Source organism: Tribolium castaneum, chromosome 3, assembly GCF_031307605.1.
Source record: "Tribolium castaneum strain GA2 chromosome 3, icTriCast1.1, whole genome shotgun sequence".
NCBI classification, from domain to species: domain Eukaryota; kingdom Metazoa; phylum Arthropoda; class Insecta; order Coleoptera; family Tenebrionidae; genus Tribolium; species Tribolium castaneum.
The window spans coordinates 25,008,029-25,027,597 of NC_087396.1; the positions used below are offsets into that span (position 1 = coordinate 25,008,029).

Below are 19,569 nucleotides of genomic sequence, written 5' to 3' on the forward strand. Positions count from 1 at the left end.
GCTGGTTCAGCAGGTGGTACTTTAGTATTTTCCTTCTTGGAAGATGTAGCCTAAAAAAGTTAAATTATTGTAAAATATTTAGAACTGAACCACACTTTTTTTGTGGAAATTATCACAAAAATTCACTTCAAGTAAAATATAAATACCTTGTTTTCCCATGCTTTAGGTGCAACAGTTTCCTCGACATTTTCAACGCTTACAGGCTAAAATACACTTCATAAAACAAAAAAGACTTGGTGGCAACATATACTCACTTCTGCTTTATTGCGTTTTGTAATTTTTTTTTCATCTGTTCCGTTTGTAACTTCAGCTGGTTCAGCAGGTGGTACTTTAGTATTTTCCTTCTTGGAAGATGTAGCCTAAAAAAGTTAAATTATTGTAAAATATTTAGAACTGAACCACACTTTTTTTTGTGGAAATTATCACAAAAATTCATTTCAAGTAAAATATAAATACCTTGTTTTCCCATGCTTTAGGTGCAACAGTTTCCTCGACATTTTCAACGCTTACAGGCTAAAATACACTTCATAAAACAAAAAAGACTTGGTGTCAACATATACTCACTTCTGCTTTATTGCGTTTTGTAATTTTTTTTTCATCTGTTCCGTTTGTAACTTCAGCTGGTTCAGCAGGTGGTACTTTAGTATTTTCCTTCTTGGAAGATGTAGCCTAAAAAAGTTAAATTATTGTAAAATATTTAGAACTGAACCACACTTTTTTTTTGTGGAAATTATCACAAAAATTCACTTCAAGTAAAATATAAATACCTTGTTTTCCCATGCTTTAGGTGCAACAGTTTCCTCGACATTTTCAACGCTTACAGGCTAAAATACACTTCATAAAACAAAAAAGACTTGGTGGCAACATATACTCACTTCTGCTTTATTGCGTTTTGTAATTTTTTTTTCGGTTGTCTCGTTTTCACCTTCAGCTGGTTCAGCTGGTGGTTGTTCCCTCTTGGAAGTTTTAGGCTAAAATGTCATAAATATTTATTTCTCGATTATGATAGTAATAACTTGTTTTTATTTAGTTGTTGAGGTACATAATGTTTCTTCAGCTTTGTTTAACAGGTCTTACACTGTTGTTTTGGAACCCAAAATTGACCGAATTAGAAAAAAAATTACATAATCTGTGTCAAAAAATGCACTACTTGGACTAAGTTTACAAGGTTAAAATTTTTAGAGCAGATTTTTCTTAAATAAAGACGTAATTATTGTAAATAATCCTCCGAAGATGCATGAGCATAATAATATAAATTAATTAGTTTAAATTAAGCAGAAAAATACATATGATTAAAAAAAAACAAAAATATATTTGGTGAAAAATTTTGGCTTTATTATAACTATTTATAACTTAGTGGAATTTTTTCTAGCATGCAGTTTTTTTTGCATGATCTGGTGACTTCAGGAATGTCTTCGCTTATCAAATGATAGATCTGAAGTACGAAAACAAAACCCGTTTTTTAATTTCGTCCAACTACTTCAGATAGATGCTTTTTTAATACAGGGCTTTTGTTTTTAAAATAAATAATAAAATCGATATTTTGAATATTTAGGTAATATTTTGCAACAATTAAAAACTTCCGCCCGAAAAGAAAGGTTTTGCGTTTTAATCAAAATTTCTGCTCATTTTTTTTAGTTCTGTGTTAGTTATACTGTGTAACAACTAACAAATAAAGTGAAATGAAATGTCCACATTATTAGATATTTGTAACAAAAAAAAATATGATATGCATCCCTGAACTCGTGTGCACATTTTTTGCACAGTTAAGCCACTGGTTAAATTCGTTAAACCAAGGCTTTTGTCTAAATCCAACACAAAGGGGCTTTAGAAGCTGAATTATATTTCGTTTTGAAAAAGGGTATTGCAATGTCTGAATATGCGAAAATCTCGGCAAATATCTATTCACAACCGAAAATTTAAGCATATTTTGCCACATATTCTTCCATCTTCTGTAGGGTTAGATAAAGTAGGGTTACAAAACCACCGAAAAGCTTGAAGAAAATAGGAAACTATACTAAAAATTCCGAGAATATCAAAGGCAAAGAATGAGAATCCACAAATGTATTAAGAAATGATAAGTGCAGCCTTTATCACTGCTATTTACTATGGTAGCGCTCAGCTCCATTTGCGTGTGCGTCATCTGACATTTCTGTCACTACGTTTACATAGCAGGGGCATAGCGGCACAACCACTCTATTAAAGAAACGTTCCCAACCACCTTCCAAAGATATGTGTCCTAACTGGTTGTGGAAACACGTTTCTTCCACTATTATGACACCTTCACAAGTAAAACGATACCACATTTTTTTACTACTTTAATATTGAGAAATACTTATTAGATACTGTTTTTGAATTTGTATTGAATTCTATATATATTAGCTGCAGTGACCTTGAATGATAAGTAAAGAGGGAAGTTGTTGACCTTGCAAAAGTGGGGAGTAGCATGAATGACCTTGACCTTGAAAACATCAAGGTCCAACAATGCCTTGGCCTTGAAGTGGAGGGGAAGTGAGAGGGGTTGACCTTGAAAAAGTAAGAGAGAGAACGAGTAGCCTTGAAAGAAAGAGAGGGGAAATGGGCGGAGTCAAACTCAAGGTCAAGGTTGTGATGTGTTGTCCCCCCATTCGTTATCTACTTATTGACTATCAATTTTTCGGACTTATTTCTTTTCAATTAAGTGCTTCTAACATAGAATGACCGGCGAAATCCAAATCTGCAAGAATCAGATCGCTACGACTAACCGTTCAGAAGATATCGGCAAAAATAGAGAAAACTTTACAAATTGATTCAACTAAATTTTAATCATTGAGTATCAATTTTTCGAAATTATTTTTTTTCAATTAAGTGTTTCTAACATAGAATGACCGGCGGAATCCAAATCTGCAAGAATCAGATAGCTACGACTAACCGTTCAGAAGATATCGGCAAAAATAAAGAAAACTTTACAAATTGATTCAACTAAATTTTCATCATTGACTATCAATTTTTCGGACCTATTTCTTTTCAATTAAGTGTTTCTAACATAGAATGACCGGCGGAATCCAAATCTGCAAGAATCAGATCGCTACGACTAACCATTCAGAAGAAATCGGCAAAAATTGAGAAAACTTTACAAATTGATTCAACTAAATTTTCAACATTGACAAGCAATTTTTTGGAGTTATTTTTTTACGATTAAGTGTTTCTAACGTAGAATGACCGGCGGAATCCAAAACTGCAAGAATCTGAACGCTATGGCTAACCGTTCAGAAGATATCGGCAAAAATAGAGAAAACTTTACAAATTGATTCAACTAAATTTTCAACATTGACAAGCAATTTTTTGGAGTTATTTTCTTATGATTAAGTGTTTCTAACGTAGAATGACCGGCGGAATCCAGATCTGCAAGAATCAGATCGCTACGACTAACCGTTCAGAAGATATCGGCAAAAATAAAGAAAACTTTACAAATTGATTCAACTAAATTTTCATCATTGACTATCAATTTTTCGGACCTATTTCTTTTCAATTAAGTGTTTCTAACATAGAATGACCGGCGGAATCTAAATCTGCAAGAATCGGATCACTACGACTAACCGTTCAGAAGATATCGGGAAAAATATAGAAAACTTTACAAATTGATTCAACTAAATTTTCAACATTGACAAGCAATTTTTTGAAGTTATTTTTTTATGATTAAGTGTTTCTAACGTAGAATGACCGGCGGAATCCAAATCTGCAAAAATCTGAACGCTACGACTAACCGTTCAGAAGATATCGGCAAAAATATAGAAAACTTTACAAATTGATTCAACTAAATTTTCAACATTGACAAGCAATTTTTTGGAGTTATCTTCTTATGATTAAGTGTTTCTAACGTAGAATGACCGGCGGAATCCAAATCTGCAAAAATCTGAACGCTACGACTAACCGTTCAGAAGATATCGGGAAAAATAGAGAAAACTTTACAAATTTATTCAACTAAATTTTCATCATTGACAAGCAATTTTTTGGAGTTATTTTCTTATGGTTAAGTGTTTCTAACGTAGAATGACCGGCGGAATCCAAAACTGCAAGAATCTGAACGCTACGGCTAACCGTTCAGAAGATATCGGCAAAAATATAGAAAACTTTACAAATTGATTCAACTAAATTTTCAACATTGACAAGCAATTTTTTGGAGTTATCTTCTTATGATTAAGTGTTTCTAACGTAGAATGACCGGCGGAATCCAAAACTGCAAGAATCTGAACGCTACGGCTAACCGTTCAGAAGATATCGGCAAAAATAGAGAAAACTTTACAAATTGATTCAACTAAATTTTCATCATTGACAAGCAATTTTTTGAAGTTATTTTTTTATGATTAAGTGTTTCTAACGTAGAATGACCGGCGGAATCCAGATCTGCAAGAATCAGATCACTACGACTAACCGTTCAGAAGATATCGGGAAAAATAGAGAAAACTTTACAAATTTATTCAACTGAATTTTCATCATTGACAAGCAATTTTTTGGAGTTATTTTCTTATGATTAAGAGTTTCTAACGTAGAATGACCGGCGGAATCCAGATCTGCAAGAATCTGATCGCTACGACTAACCGTTCAGAAGATATCGGCAAAAATAGAGAAAACTTTACAAATTGATTCAACTAAATTTTCAACATTGACAAGCAATTTTTTGGAGTTATTTTCTTATGATTAAGTGTTTCTAACGTAGAATGACCGGCGGAATCCAAAACTGCAAGAATCTGAACGCTACGGCTAACCGTTCAGAAGATATCGGCAAAAATAGAGAAAACTTTACAAATTGATTCAACTAAATTTTCAACATTGACAAGCAATTTTTTGAAGTTATTTTTTTATGATTAAGTGTTTCTAACGTAGAATGACCGGCGGAATCCAAATCTGCAAAAATCTGAACGCTACGACTAACCGTTCAGAAGATATCGGCAAAAATATAGAAAACTTTACAAATTGATTCAACTAAATTTTCAACATTGACAAGCAATTTTTTGGAGTTATTTTCTTACGATTAAGTGTTTCTAACGTAGAATGACCGGCGGAATCCAAAACTGCAAGAATCTGAACGCTACGGCTAACCGTTCAGAAGATATCGGCAAAAATAGAGAAAACTTTACAAATTTATTCAACTAAATTTTCATCATTGACAAGCAATTTTTTGGAGTTATTTTCTTATGATTAAGTGTTTCTAACGTAGAATGACCGGCGGAATCCAGATCTGCAAGAATCTGAACGCTACGACTAACCGTTCAGAAGATATCGGCAAAAATATAGAAAACTTTACAAATTGATTCAACAAAGTTTTCATCATTGACAAGCAATTTTTTGGAGTTATTTTCTTATGATTAAGTGTTTCTAACGTAGAATGACCGGCGGAATCCAAATCTGCAAAAATCTGAACGCTACGACTAACCGTTCAGAAGATATCGGGAAAAATAAAGAAAACTTTACAAATTTATTCAACTAAATTTTCATCATTGACAAGCAATTTTTTGGAGTTATTTTCTTATGATTAAGTGTTTCTAACGTAGAATGACCGGCGGAATCCAGATCTGCAAGAATCTGATCGCTACGACTAACCGTTCAGAAGATATCGGCAAAAATAGAGAAAACTTTACAAATTTATTCAACTAAATTTTCATCATTGACAAGCAATTTTTTGGAGTTATTTTCTTATGATTAAGTGTTTCTAACGTAGAATGACCGGCGGAATCCAGATCTGCAAGAATCAGATCGCTACGACTAACCGTTCAGAAGATATCGGCAAAAATAGAGAAAACTTTACAAATTGATTCAACTAAATTTATTTTTAGGTCGCTGGGGCAAAGCCCCAGCCTCCGGGCTATCATCTGTAGGCGCCTTGCCTCATTTATAGTTACATTTACGGTTAATACCATTTATTAGAGTGTTAATAAAATTTAAAAAGTCTAGATCAAGGTCATTCAAAGCCGAATTTTTCGAAAACGGGGCATTTGCACAAACTTTCATGTTCATATCTTTGATCTAGAGGCTTTTTAAAGCAAAATGCAAAAAAAAAATTTTCAAAAATCCAGAAGTAGCTAAAGTAAAAATACTAAAAATAAACATACCCCACGGACGATTAAACTCGAAAATGTTGAACTCGAAATGTGGAATAGTGATTTTTATGGAGCTACAGCGCGTACAGGTCTTAGGGTACAGGCTGGGGCTTCGCCCCAGCGAACTAAAAATAAACATACCCCACGAACAATTAAACTCGAAACCGTGGAACTCGACACGTGGAATAGTGTATTTTATAGAGAAAGGGCGCCGTACAATTCGTGGCCGGAGGCTGGGGCTGCGCCCCAGCTAACTAAAAGGAAATATACACCACGGTGTTGTTGGTAAATTGCATGAAGGGAAATGCGGGAATGCATCCCCACTTCCGTCAATCAGAGCACAGTGACATAAATTCAAATTGCAAAATATGAAAAAATACACCTACTTTTTAATGAAAAAGGTATAATACGTCATTTAAATTCATTCTGGGAATACCCGAAGGTGTTATAATCATAACAAACACGCAGGTGCGATTCTTACCTGTTGAAGCTAAACAATAACAACCAATCAGAAATAAGCACACGCAACGCATGCACACCGTGGTGGCAAACGTTGTATCCCTTAAAATCAACAAAAATGGCGATTCAAGTGAAAAGTGAGTGAAAATAAAAATTATTTTTCTAATGTTATTTTCAATTTGCACAAGAAAATTCATAGTGTACGGTCATCAGGGCACTCAGAGGAATAGTTTGGCGTAAGTTTCAGCTTGAAAATCCAGAAGTAGTTAAAGTAAAAAATTACCAATGCTGCTTCAGACAAACCATAACATCAAATTTGGTGAGTTTTTTTGTGTTGCCAAGTCGATTTTTTTTCAAATTTGATAACCACGAGTTATTTTTTCTTTAAAATACTTACTAGGTGTTGCTTAATGTTGATTTGTGTTTTCATTAAAATCGTAGGAAGGGTTTGTTCGTTAAACGCAAAAAAATGTGCGTTCATTCTTTAAATTGATTCTAGTAGATTTTTTGAGTGATATCCTAAGTTTTACTGCTGACAAAAGCAAAAAACAAAAATTACTACCATTTCTTTAATGTTTAAAAAGTGCATATTTTTCAATTTTAAGTCAAATAGCAGTAAAATATGTCTGCTGAATTCATAAAACTACATGATCAGTGTAAAATTATTTAGAAGAAAATTAACTCTCAATAAAAGTAAGTAAATAAGTTTTAGCTAAGTGTAAATAATTTTTATAAAAACCGCTATAAGACATATTATTTATTCAGATAAAAAAAACTTCTAGACAGAACCTTTAAAAAACAACTTAGTTTTAAGATGATTCTATTATAAATTATAAGTCTGGTTAAATGTTTCCCGTCAGAAATTTTAACTGTGTTCAAAGCAGAGCTGGTTTAAGTTTTAATTTTAAAGGTAACTGTTTGATTTATACCGGGTGCTCAAAAACCGGCGCACCAACTCAATGGAGTGTGGTAAAGAGTTGCTCACATAAAAAGGTAAATATAGTAAAAAAAATCTTTGCATTAAAGTTATTGATAAATAACGAAATTTAAATAAATGATATGTGGCAACGTTGTCTAACAGTCGTGATCGCAAAAGAATTTGATCAACAATAAAAATAAATTATTTTTGAAACGGTTTCCTAGGAAATAATTTCCAGTGTTGGCACATCTACAAACTGTGATTTTTTTGATAAATTATAATTTTTTTAAATTAAAAAAACTGCTAAAGTCTGATGGGAAATTTAAAAATAGTTATTCATCGTTGTGTTGGGAAACGATTACTTAGTGTGAAACATAAAAACATTAAAAAATAATGAAAACTGAAAAAGTTAACAAAATAAGTTTGTAGCTCCAGATTTTTTTAAAATATGACTTTAGGAATTTTTTCAAGATTTTTCCTGTGATCTACACATGCTTCTCAACAACGTACCACTGAGTTGGTGCGCCAGTTATTGAGCACCCTGTATTTTGATTAAATAAACACTTAAGAAGTAATTATGGTTTTATTACCTCTATTGACCAAATAAAATTGTCCTGAAGTAAAAAGTTTTAAACATGACTACAAGGAAATTATAAGAATGTTATAAAACTTTTGTTAAACTATCTTAAGAATTTATGATTTTAATATTCCTTGATGAGAAGAATTGGCTGACAATACCTGTAGACAAGATTATTTTACAGCAACTTAACTACAAACTACCTTCATAAAACTTTTACAAAACCGTAGGTGGTTTTTAAACAGCATCCAAATTGTTACTTGGATGTGCCACAATATAAAAATTAAATATTAATCTTGTTTTTTAGAAAAACTGGAAGATACTGACCCCCTGATTCACTTAAAATTATTCTCAAGAGCAGATACAGGCTGTTTTCGAAATTAGCTACAATACTTTTTTTAAATGGAACACCCTATTTTTTGCATTTTTGGAACACTGATGTTTTACACGCTTTAAAAAAATATTTTATAAAAACTAGGAATCCTAGAAAAGTAGGATCTTCACCACTGAAAAGAAAGAAGTTCATAGTGAAAGGACATACAATTTAAAAAATGAAGCCATCTTTTACTAATTACTCAAAATATATTTAACCTTAAACATTAAATAAAATTTTCAGCTAATAATAACTTTAATGTTATTCTTATGGATATCTGAATTTAAATTAAAATAAAATAAAAGTTACTTAACAAGCAGAAATTATTACATTTGGTCATTATGTTCGTTAGTAGTATCACAAGAAAGTGGGAATAAATTGAAACATATTAGCCTAATGTTTCTTAAGAATTTTTTGTAGTCAAAATAGTTTGATATTTGTTTGATGCAAAAGTGCAACCAATCCTTTAGTTTTTCTCTTAATTGACAATCAATTTAAAAGATTCAAAAAATATTAGTCCGGAAGTTGTTTATAAATGTACATTATTACAAACTTTTCTGGACTGAAGTACAAGAAAATTTTGTTTACATGATTATCATTGTGAAGAGGTTGGAGGATGGCTATGTAAAAATTGTATTTTTTTTGTTAAATATTTTTTTTATATTTTTATTGTGGAAATATTATGATGTAGCATTTAATTTTTTGAGCCATGATACATCAGATACTACATGGATGCGTCTAAAAAAATTGGGGTTTTTATTTAAAAAAAATCGAAATAATAATATTGGGAATGGCTTACTTTTAAAAAATATCTGTTCGAGCATTTTATCCACAACAAAATAAATTATAGTTTTAATAGAATTATTCCATAGTTTTAGCGTCACTGTTTTTGTCTTCTATGATTTAGGTTTCTGTTACATTTTTCGAAAGTATTTTTTTTATAGTAATTGCGTAATTTCGCTGAAACAGACCAAAAGATCATAATATATATGAACGCAGATTTTTTTTCAAGAGAGCTCACCCATTTTTCAAAGTTTTGCCAAAAATTAAACTTTAACATTTAAAATGGTGAAAGTCTAAATTTTCTAGGATTATTAGTTTTTGTGAAATACATTTAAAAATAACGTGTTTTCGTCAAAAAAAATAAATTATTTTAAAAACTAAACAGAATCGACCAATGCAAGTTTAGATCAAAATTATTATTAAAGTTAAAAAATTATTAATGCAAATGCACCAAAATTTAGGGTTTCATTTAAAAAAAAACATAAGTTTATATTGTAGCTCATTTCGGAAACACTCTGTATATTTGGAAGTAATTTTTACTATTTATTTCTCAATTATTTAAGAGTCAAAAACGGAGTTTTCCAATCCCTGGGTCAGCCTATATGTTGCTTAATTTTGATGTTTTTTTTTATTAAAATTGTAATTTTTATACTTGTATGTTTTTGTTTATTGTTTATATCACCAAATAGGTATCAATTTTTAAATAATCTTTGAATAATAACTTAAATAACGCGTGTTTGTTATGATTATAACACCTTCGGGTATTCCCAGAATTCAGAATCGCTTCAGGGTACCGAAGCGATTGTTGAGAATTGGTGTACTACAAGTTGCATACTTTTTTTAGACCTGTTTTCAGTGACAGTTGTCAATCATCGGATAGGCATCCGACCTTCGCCTCGGGGTGTCTTGTCCCTTCTCATAAAATGCAAATAATGTAAACAAACTGAATTCCACTATCGCCCACGATAGTTTCTCTTATTTCAGAGATTCAAGCAACATACAGTGAAAAATACGTTTTTTATTTTGTTAAAAAAATTTGATACTAAAGAATAATAAAATACTAGCATAGTTTTGTAAAAAATAATACACCATTACACCATTTATTTATTGGGTTTTATGTTTTAATTAACCGAATTCTGTTCGCTATATTATGTGTCATGTGCATTTCTAATTGGATCACTTGCATTGAAAAAATATAAAATAAAAAAATTAATTGGTGAAACATTATTGTTCTTTCAGAAAACAGTTTAACTTTAAAAAAGTTACTAGGAATATCTCATTAAAATGATGAAAACTTCTTTAAACCCGCTTTTTCGTCTGATAATTTTATCCAGGTAATAAATTCTGAAAAATACATTGTTGTAAAAATTTATTGTAACTATACCCAGTAATAATTATAGTACAAATAACGTATCGAGAGATTGTAAGATCCAGTCTTAGGGATATAATTTGTTTACGTTACGCCTAGTAAAATAAATGATACTTTTATAATTATGTATTATTTTAGAATTTAGGAATTATTTCTCGTTTTTTTATTAAATTTATACAATTTTTCTATAACTAGCTTGCGAAGATATAGCTGCGTTACTCTTACGTTATATAAATTTTGTGTATTTCTTTAAAATATAAGTAAACATTGCTAAAGATCGGGTACCTGAAACTGAAATTACATGTAAACAAAAATGTTTATTAAAAAGTTTAGAAAGTTTTTCATAAGCTCATGAGTCATAAGACTTGTATTTAGTGGAGGGTTTAGGGTGGTGGTTGGTACTTATATATAATCAAAACATATAGTTCTACAACTTCTTTACTCTTTGAGTCTTTGCAGAGTGCTGGTCACTTTCTTGCCCAACAGTGTTTTGTAATAAGTGGTAATTTTTAAACAGTGGTATTTGTAGTTTTTAATTTGTTACTTTGCAGAATATCAATTTTATCTATTTCTTTTTATTTAATTATTTGTTGCGACTGCTGGTTGGTAAGTGTATTTCCTAATTTCTTATTATATCACTTGTAAATAGTTGAAATCTTTGTATATTTAAAATTATGGGTAATAATAGTAAACTAAGTTTTTCAAAAAAAAAGAAAAAGTCGAAAACAAATAATGCGTAATTTTTGGAAAAAACAACGAAAGGGTTCTAAAACGGAATGAACAATAAAAGTAAAAAAAACTTCCTCAGTGGGTTGACACCTTGTCGTGGTGAGGGAGCTCAGTAGTTCTATCACAAAACCTGTGCAGAACGAAGCTAAGTACAACCAAAGTTTTAATCATCTTTTTTATATTTTTTTTAAAACAGGAATAATTTTATTGTTAAAAGTATTCAAAAAAATAGCGAGCGTGATTACTCGTATTTCAAAATCTCATAAGATACGTTGATAGCAGTGTCTACAAAAAAAACGTAATGCAAATCTATAGGTACCTAATTATTTTGTTAAAAAATGTTAATTCCGAAATCATGTGCTTTCATTTTATACCACTATTAGAGAAATCGCTAAAATTCCTATTTGTGCCGATACATTTCTCTGTCTTGAACAAATGCAATAAAATTATTATCTTGTGGGTCACCCCAATGGTGGTTACCTCCAGCGGTGCGTCCTAAACCCGTCATAAATCTTCTTCCAGCTAGCTACGCATTCGAAGAAGGATGCATTAAAAGTTGCCTACTTACAATTTAATTTTTGCATTATATCTAACAATTAAGAACAGTTAACAAAAATCTAAAATATCTCAGGTCTGTATTTTTAAATTTCCTATAAAATGTTTTTTTTAAATTCTCAATACAATGCACCGTTATCAAAAATTCGTATCAACTTCATAAACAGACATTTTATTTAATAAAAAAATATCTAGGCATTTATTTCAATCAAAAATGACTCTTCGACTTACATTTACTTATAAAGAAACACTGCAAATGTCAAGAAACTCTTCAAGTCTAAATTTGCGGCTAAAAACAGTTTACACGTAAAACGTATGCGCCAGCTCCCAGAGGGTCTAGAGCCTTAAGGCTAGGTTAAACGTATTCGTCTTATGGCGTTTTCAATGTAAAAGAATTGTGGCTGTAATTAAGTTATTTGAAAAGATATCAACATCGTTTCAAAACTCAATGTATCTTAGAAATGATATTTACAAAATGGCCATTAGAAAATTTTAAAAAATCTAGTGCTCAATAAATTATGGCTATTTAAATAAACACGATTTCGAAATAATACACGTATTAAGACACCAAGACTTCAAAATGAAAAAACTCTCCGGCCAAGCGATAGAGATTGTTATTTTAAACACCTTGGTATTTTTAATTTTTTTCTGTTATTAAAAATAAGCTTAATATTGCGAAAATTTTAATTCATTGGAAGCACAAAATTCCTTGGGCGATGATTTATAGCAGTTGATTAGACAAATCCGCAGAAAGATTTACAATGGGACCGGAGGGTCTAGGTCTGAGTAACAGACCCAAAAGTAGGTACCTGCTAAAAATGATTAGATTTGTCACATCTCACTTTCTTGTTAGTCTTATTCATCGAAACAATAATGACTTTTGTTTCCGTTGAAAAAGGAATTTGGTCGAGATTAAGAACCAACCCAGAGAAAGTTAAACCGTGTAACCAGAAAAGGGATTATCCGCTTAATAATAATTTAAGGGTTTCACGTTATTTATAATTGGTATTATAATAGGTAACTTGTTTATCTAATAATTTCTTTATCTAAGGCTGGTATTTAGAAAGCACTTTATTTGTGAACACACACCAGGCTAATTTTCTATTACCCAGAAATTGTTAACGTAAATTGAATTGGTTTTGGTTTTTCTTTTTCAAAAATCAAAAGTCACTTCTAGAAGCACCTAACAAAACCCTAACTAACTTTAGGCTTTGTTTACTAACTTTAATTTAAAACAGTAAATTCGTATTGCGTGACTATTTCCTAAACTATAACGCTTTGGAGCTATTGTGTTCTGTACAAATTAATGTAAAAATTGATAATAATGATAATAATTATAGAATTAAAAAAATTCGCACGACTTTGTTTCGTCAAAAAATGACACCTACAATAGCGAGCAAAAAATTTTGGACACATTTGTCATTTCATTGTCAAAAAGGTTAGAGTAGTATTGCCCACGATTATGTCAGTAAAATGTCAAAAGTGCTCGCCAGTGTACACTGTTATTCTTAATAAAAACCTAATTTACACTTTGTTTTTTTTAAATATAACAAATAATATGCTGAAAAGGAATGTTTTAGTTTTCAAAGGACTCAGTTGTGTGCATGCTATATATATTATGATTATGACAGTATAGCAACATTAATGACGTAATTGGTTTTTGAATTATAACGTAATTTTTTATTTTTGTAAATAACAACTGACATTTCTGCTTGTTGTTGTTGACAGTACACTTTTTAGTAATTAAAAAATAAAATTAAAATTAAGTAAAAAAAGATGAATGGCAATTGCATAATTGAGTTCTTTGACCTAAAGATTTTTTTGTTAATTGTCTACTCTACCAGTGACCATAGGTATTTAAGAGTGTTATTCGTTATTATATGTTATTCGTTTTTATAAAATTTACATTCTTGGGAAAGTATAGTTATTGCTATTCAAAAGAGAAAACACCAACCCCCTACATTGTAATGTAATCTCCCTAAAGTGGTAGGAGGAAGCATCTGCTAATATAAGAAGTGCAAAACTATGGTAATTTTTAATTACTGTTTAACAGTTCGCTGTGCTATTGTGTGGAGTTTGTGCTTAGTGACATTTTATAAAATGGCTAGATCCAAAGGCAATGGAAGATAGAAATATAGAAATTTCTGTTAGTTAAAAAAGTATTTAGATTTTTTTTTGAAAATATATGAATCTTTTTTTACGCATGTTTCATTGCATAACACCTACGTTCCTAACTACAGTCAAATCTTTTAATTCGACTATATGTTAATCGAATCTTAAATTAAAATTATATTTATTAAACTAATTGAGTAATCCGAAAAATTGACAATCCAGAGAACGCCTTGAATTAGTTTCTTTTTATCGTGATTTACCAGTATTTTAGAACGTTTTTTCTTTTTCATTAAATAAACACTTCAAATTTAAAATAAAACTGTTCAAATTGGGAACATCTTCTTTGGGCATACAAATATCAAGTAAGACCAATGTAGGTAATGTTGTAAATCACAAATACATTCTTTGTTGTGACATCAGCTTAACCACAGAATTTGAAGCACCCTAAGCCGGTCGGGCCGACAGTTTTATGATCGACACCCCGAGAGCGAGTTCAAGATTCCTTTTAACCTAGCCTTTTAAGGGCGCCACTCAGTTATCGATAACGAAGCTCCCAACTGAGAAGGAGATAAGAAAACTATTGAATAATCAATTAAAATTCCGTATATTAAAAGTTACTCTTGTGACCTGATGGTTAAATCAACTACTGACACGAATCTTTACGTTAGAATTGGCCAATTCGCTCGCTCACATTAATTGAAATTATAAGTTATAAAAAATTACTAATAGTTGCATAAAAATTGAAATTTAAAAAGGAAAATTTGAAAATTGAAATAATTTTTTTTTTAAGAAAGGAAATTCGAATAATATATTATAACGAAAAGATTGAAAATCGCGAAGAACTGATATCTGGGACTTATCTGCGTCCAGTCCTTGGCCGTTTACGAGGTTCCCGAAGGTCACACCATTTGATGAAGGGAGTCCTCCTCTAATCGACTGTAGGGGAACCCTTCGGATACGAAATAACAGAAACTTTGAGGACCTCGGATTTTCCTCTGATCGGTTACGACATTGGCGTGTCGGACTTTAGGATGATACTGGGGTTGAGGGCCTAAAATGGGGTATTAGGGATCGGAAAAACTAAAGTTATGAATCTACTTTGGTGGTGTGCGCCCTCAAAAGTTGCTTGATCGTTCTAAGTGTTGGATTTTTAACAAATAAATAACTAATTTAAGGTCACAGGTAATTGTTGCAGATGTTCTTAACTGGACCTCTCAACACCTACTGACCGTTCGACCTCTACCCCTCCCCAAATATTTCGCGCATGATTTTATTAAGAATTTAAGTTTTTTTTTATAAACGTTACAATGTATTGCTTTATTGGTTTCCGGAACGATTTAACGTAACCTAACACCAAACAAATCAGCGATTAAATTTATCTAAGGCTAAATCGTTCCAGAAACCGTTATGTTATTTCCAGGTGTTTTTTAATCTATTAAATTTTGTCTTTGATCTCATGAGAGGCTATTACGTTGTAGAAATGCATTGAATGCATTTTTCATCTACTTTTTATTAAATTTGTCCTTGATTTTGTCATATTACCACAATACTAATAATAATAAAGTTATAAACCAATTCTTATGATAACGGTCTGATCAGTGATCACGGTTAAATCAATAGTGTTATGTTATGAATGGTACTACATCTTTTCCAATTGTAGTTGAGAATGATTAATTCTGAAAGATTAATTTCCGATAATTTCAGTATTTTAGAAGGTATTAATTGTAGTTCAGAAGATGGTTTCTGATATTCAAATACTACTTTCTTTGTTCTGAAAGAAATTGGAAAAAGTATAAAACAAAAAATTAGTTTAGCTTAAAAGTAAAAAGTATGAGCTTTAGCCTTTTAACATTTTTTTAGAGATCTGCAGCCGAGAAGTTAGAAGCATAAGAAACTCTATTGTTTTTGTAAATTGACTGATAATGTTCACAAAAAAAAAAATAGTTTTTTTGAACTATTTGAAGTGAATATTCGAAATTTGAAAGCAATTTTTTTCATCAAAAATTATAAACAAAGTGATTCTTTCTAACTACACTCTTTTCAACTTCAAATAACGTCAATTGAAGTTCAGATTAGTTACTTTGGTTTGGGAAAACATTTTTTTTTATTCGGAAGTTACAAATTGTATTTCAGAGTACAAGAATAAGTTGTAATTAATATTTTACTCTTTTCAGCTGTTGAAAAAAATGTTGAAGTTGTTAAATATTTTTTAATTAAAATTAGGTAATAAATAAAAGCAGTGGTAATCAAGTATATAGCTTTTGTTTTCTGTAGTATTTTGTTATTTTAAATTTCAATCCCAATTTACGTATGAAAAGTCTATTTTTAAATTACAATTAACATCTTCCAAAAAAGAACTTACGATTCTGAATTACCTTTACACAGTTGAAATTAAAGCTTTATTTTTAATAAAAAAATACGTGGAAACACTGAAAAAAATACCGTAAGACCGTAACATTTTCATAATAAAACATTTTTGCAACATTACCTATTTCAAAGCATTTAAAGAAAAAACTGTGTTGAATATAATTTTGGACAGTGTCTTTTTTATTAGATAAAACAATTTATTCTTTTTGATTTATAATTGGAATATTTTCACGAGATTTGAATGTTGGGTTTTCTCAAAAAACAAAATTCAACTATTTAGGACCGAAATCCAAACATTTTGTTTGTTATTTTCCTTTAACAATAATTTAATAACAATTTAAGAGTAGATTTTTACTGTATTTTCATATTTGGTGTTAAATACTTCATTTATTTTTTGAAAAAAATATTTTTTTAACAGACTGAACATGGAATAAGGACTGAGTTTTTAAGAAAAATAATAAATAAAATATTCTTTTACAATTGGATTAAATATTTGTAACCAATTTTAACAGGTTTTTTGTTGGTAACATTTTAAGCCTTCTTTTTAATACCTGAATCCTAGATTATTACCACTATTTTAAAATATGTTTTCTATAGCAACGTGTTTTTAAATTAAAATTATTAAAATATTCCAACAAAAAAAATTGAAAAAACTTAACGACAGTCCACGAACTTTAAGCTTGTGTCTTCGCTATCGTATTTTTTAATAACAAAATTAAATGAAAAGATTTTTTTTCCATTTTCGTTTTAAAAGACACGGATTTTTTTTCATATTTCTATGTATTGTTACAGCTAAAGCCCTCAGAAAGTTACGATATTTTTTCATACGTTCTCAGCATACTTAAAACTTAAATGTCTTGTCCAAAAAATATTTAAAAAAAATATTACTAACCCCATAAAAAATTAAGTTTATTCCTTATAACTTATTAAAGTTGTTACGGGCAATGAACTGGGTGTAAATAAATTTACCACTTTAGCTGACGTTTCGGTTTTTATTAAACCTTTTTCAAAGCTTATTCCTTATGTAGCTCACAATGAACCCTAAAAATTAATTGACTAACGAATTAAGTTAACATTTAATTGACCAAAAGTCAAATTAATCGCAAATTAAAATTAATTGTGAGCTATACAACGAATAAGCTTATTTTTAGGTCTTTTTTGCACAAAAAAACGTTTCTTTAAGAATATTAATAGAAATTATAAAAAACCTATTTTTTCAGTAATAATTATAAAAACATAGAAAAAAAATTTAGTAGCAAACGCTCAGTAGTGAGTTCTGTGTGATTATTTTTTAACTACAGTAAAAATATACTTTTAGCAGACTCGGCCTGTAGTTCACCCTAAAACAAAAAAACAATTTTGATCTATGATCAGACCTTTAATATGAAAGGGCTTCTAATAAGTCAACTTTGTTTAATCTACAAATGTGTTCTATGTAATATAAGATACTTGTGTGTATTAATGTTAATTACTGCATCTGTTTAAATAATCATTTCCATGTATTATAATCGGTATTACTCTTAAGCATAAGATTAGGGAAATATCGACGAGACTTTGCGTGTACTATTCTTAATCACAAAGGCTAACTAATGAATAGAAAATGGTTTTGTAAAGAATTGTGTGCCTGTTTTGTTTTGCTTGCAAAAAATCACTGTGACTTCTGACGTTTTTCTAGTATTACAATTTTGTATTTTGTTTAAATAAAAATGTAGCAAAAGTGTTAGAAATATAATATAAAAATAGTTAGTTATTTATAATAAGCTTTATAGATCATTTACCTTTCTTGAAAGCGCGGCTTTGTATTCCACGTAGGACTTCAAAATCTGATCAAACTGCTTGCAGGCCACTTGTTTGTACTTCTCCCTCATCTTTTGCAAGTGTTTAATCTCGCTCTCACATTCAAGTTGTTGCTCCTTTATATCCTTTAGCAGCTCCTTGTAGGCTTTCAACGAGTTGCTTCTCTCCATAAATACGTCAATTCTGGAAGTCTCGCACGCAAGTTTCGTTCTTAGTTCGCCCACTTGGGCCCTTATTTGACATTCTTTTATTTTTTCATCACACACTTTTGGTAATTTTTCCAGTCGTAGTTTAGCAATATCTTCCAAAATCTTCTCTTTAGTTAATTCATTTTCTAAATACTTTTGCTGTTGCTCCTCCAGTTTTTTCTTCAACACCACCAACGTGTTATCTTCAGGCCTGACACTGAAATCACAACCGTCACGACCATCCACTGAGTTCACATTCTGCGAAGTTGCTTTCAAAAACTCGTCACAAACTTTCTTGTATTTGTGCTCCAAAATGAGCCCTATTTCTTTTCTGAGAGTGCGACCTTCGTTAAAGCTTAACTCACTGTTTCCTGAAGATCGTAATCCTAGTAACTGTGTGTATTCATTGTCTAACACATCAACTTGCTGGCAACTTTGCTCATGTAAAATATTTTCCACTTTGGTTGCAAGTTCAGGGTTCAAGGCACCAGCAGTGGATATAAAATCGGCCACAGCTTGGTATAGTATTTGGAGATGGGTGTACCTGTCGCGTTGTAATTTGAGGAGGTGCCGCAAGTTGTTCAGTTCTTGAATTTGGGGGCTGTTACAATCGCTGGGGGTCGTTTCTGAGTCGGACATTATTTACCGTAATACGTCCAACCATGCCAATTTCACTGAAATAACACAATTGTGAAGAATTACAATAAATGTCAATCTGTCAAAGACAAGTAGAGGAGGAGAGGGTAATGTTGCCAACTGTGCAAAAAATCAACATTCCCCACGTTTAAAGAAGAAAAAAGTAAATTAAATTTTCGAAGTCTCGATCAAGCAGTCAAAGTTTTAAACCTTTACCTGTTCAGATTAGCGACAACCCTTTGCGACTTGTACTTGTGCTAGTTGTGCGCTCCACCTTGCGTGAAAAAGCGTTTTTCTCAAAACGAACCAAACCATTTTCAAAGTGAGGTCCAGGCCAAAACTCCCTCACAAAACTGTGCCTACAAAGCGCACTTTTGATGCCATCGGGGATCGGACGAAAATCCGAAAACCAAAAAGAGTTCCGCTCATCAGAATTCCGCCTCCGGCGGAATTGACCTCACCGATACCAGCGACGCCCAAGCCAACCACATCGGAACCGGAAATGGTGAACTCCAAAAGTAGAAAGGGGGACCCATTTAAAAATTAATTAGTGAATTAATGACTAATTAATGACATATTAATTGATAATTAATGACAATTAAATTGATAACGACCGATTAATTTA

The 19,569-nt window shown here is 30.9% G+C and overlaps 1 protein-coding gene across 2 annotated transcripts; it reads right to left on the minus strand.

Moving 5' to 3' along the window:
• Positions 1-11,272: 11,272 nt before the first annotated feature.
• LOC135265767 (uncharacterized) lies at positions 11,273-19,515 on the minus strand. 2 transcript variants are annotated; one of them, XM_064355922.1, is made up of 3 exons: positions 19,161-19,515; positions 18,102-18,982; positions 11,273-15,007 (listed from the first exon to the last, which is right to left on the minus strand). In XM_064355922.1, the coding sequence occupies exons 2-3, from the start codon at positions 18,945-18,947 to the stop codon at positions 14,960-14,962; spliced, it is 894 nt and encodes a 297-aa protein (XP_064211992.1). In that variant the 5' UTR covers positions 18,948-18,982; positions 19,161-19,515; the 3' UTR covers positions 11,273-14,959. The 2 variants fall into 2 exon arrangements, with proteins under 2 accessions (XP_064211992.1, XP_064211993.1); XM_064355923.1 differs by lacking the exons at positions 11,273-15,007; positions 19,161-19,515 and adding an exon at positions 17,296-17,663 and having other exon boundaries at positions 18,102-19,075.
• Positions 19,516-19,569: the final 54 nt, after the last annotated feature.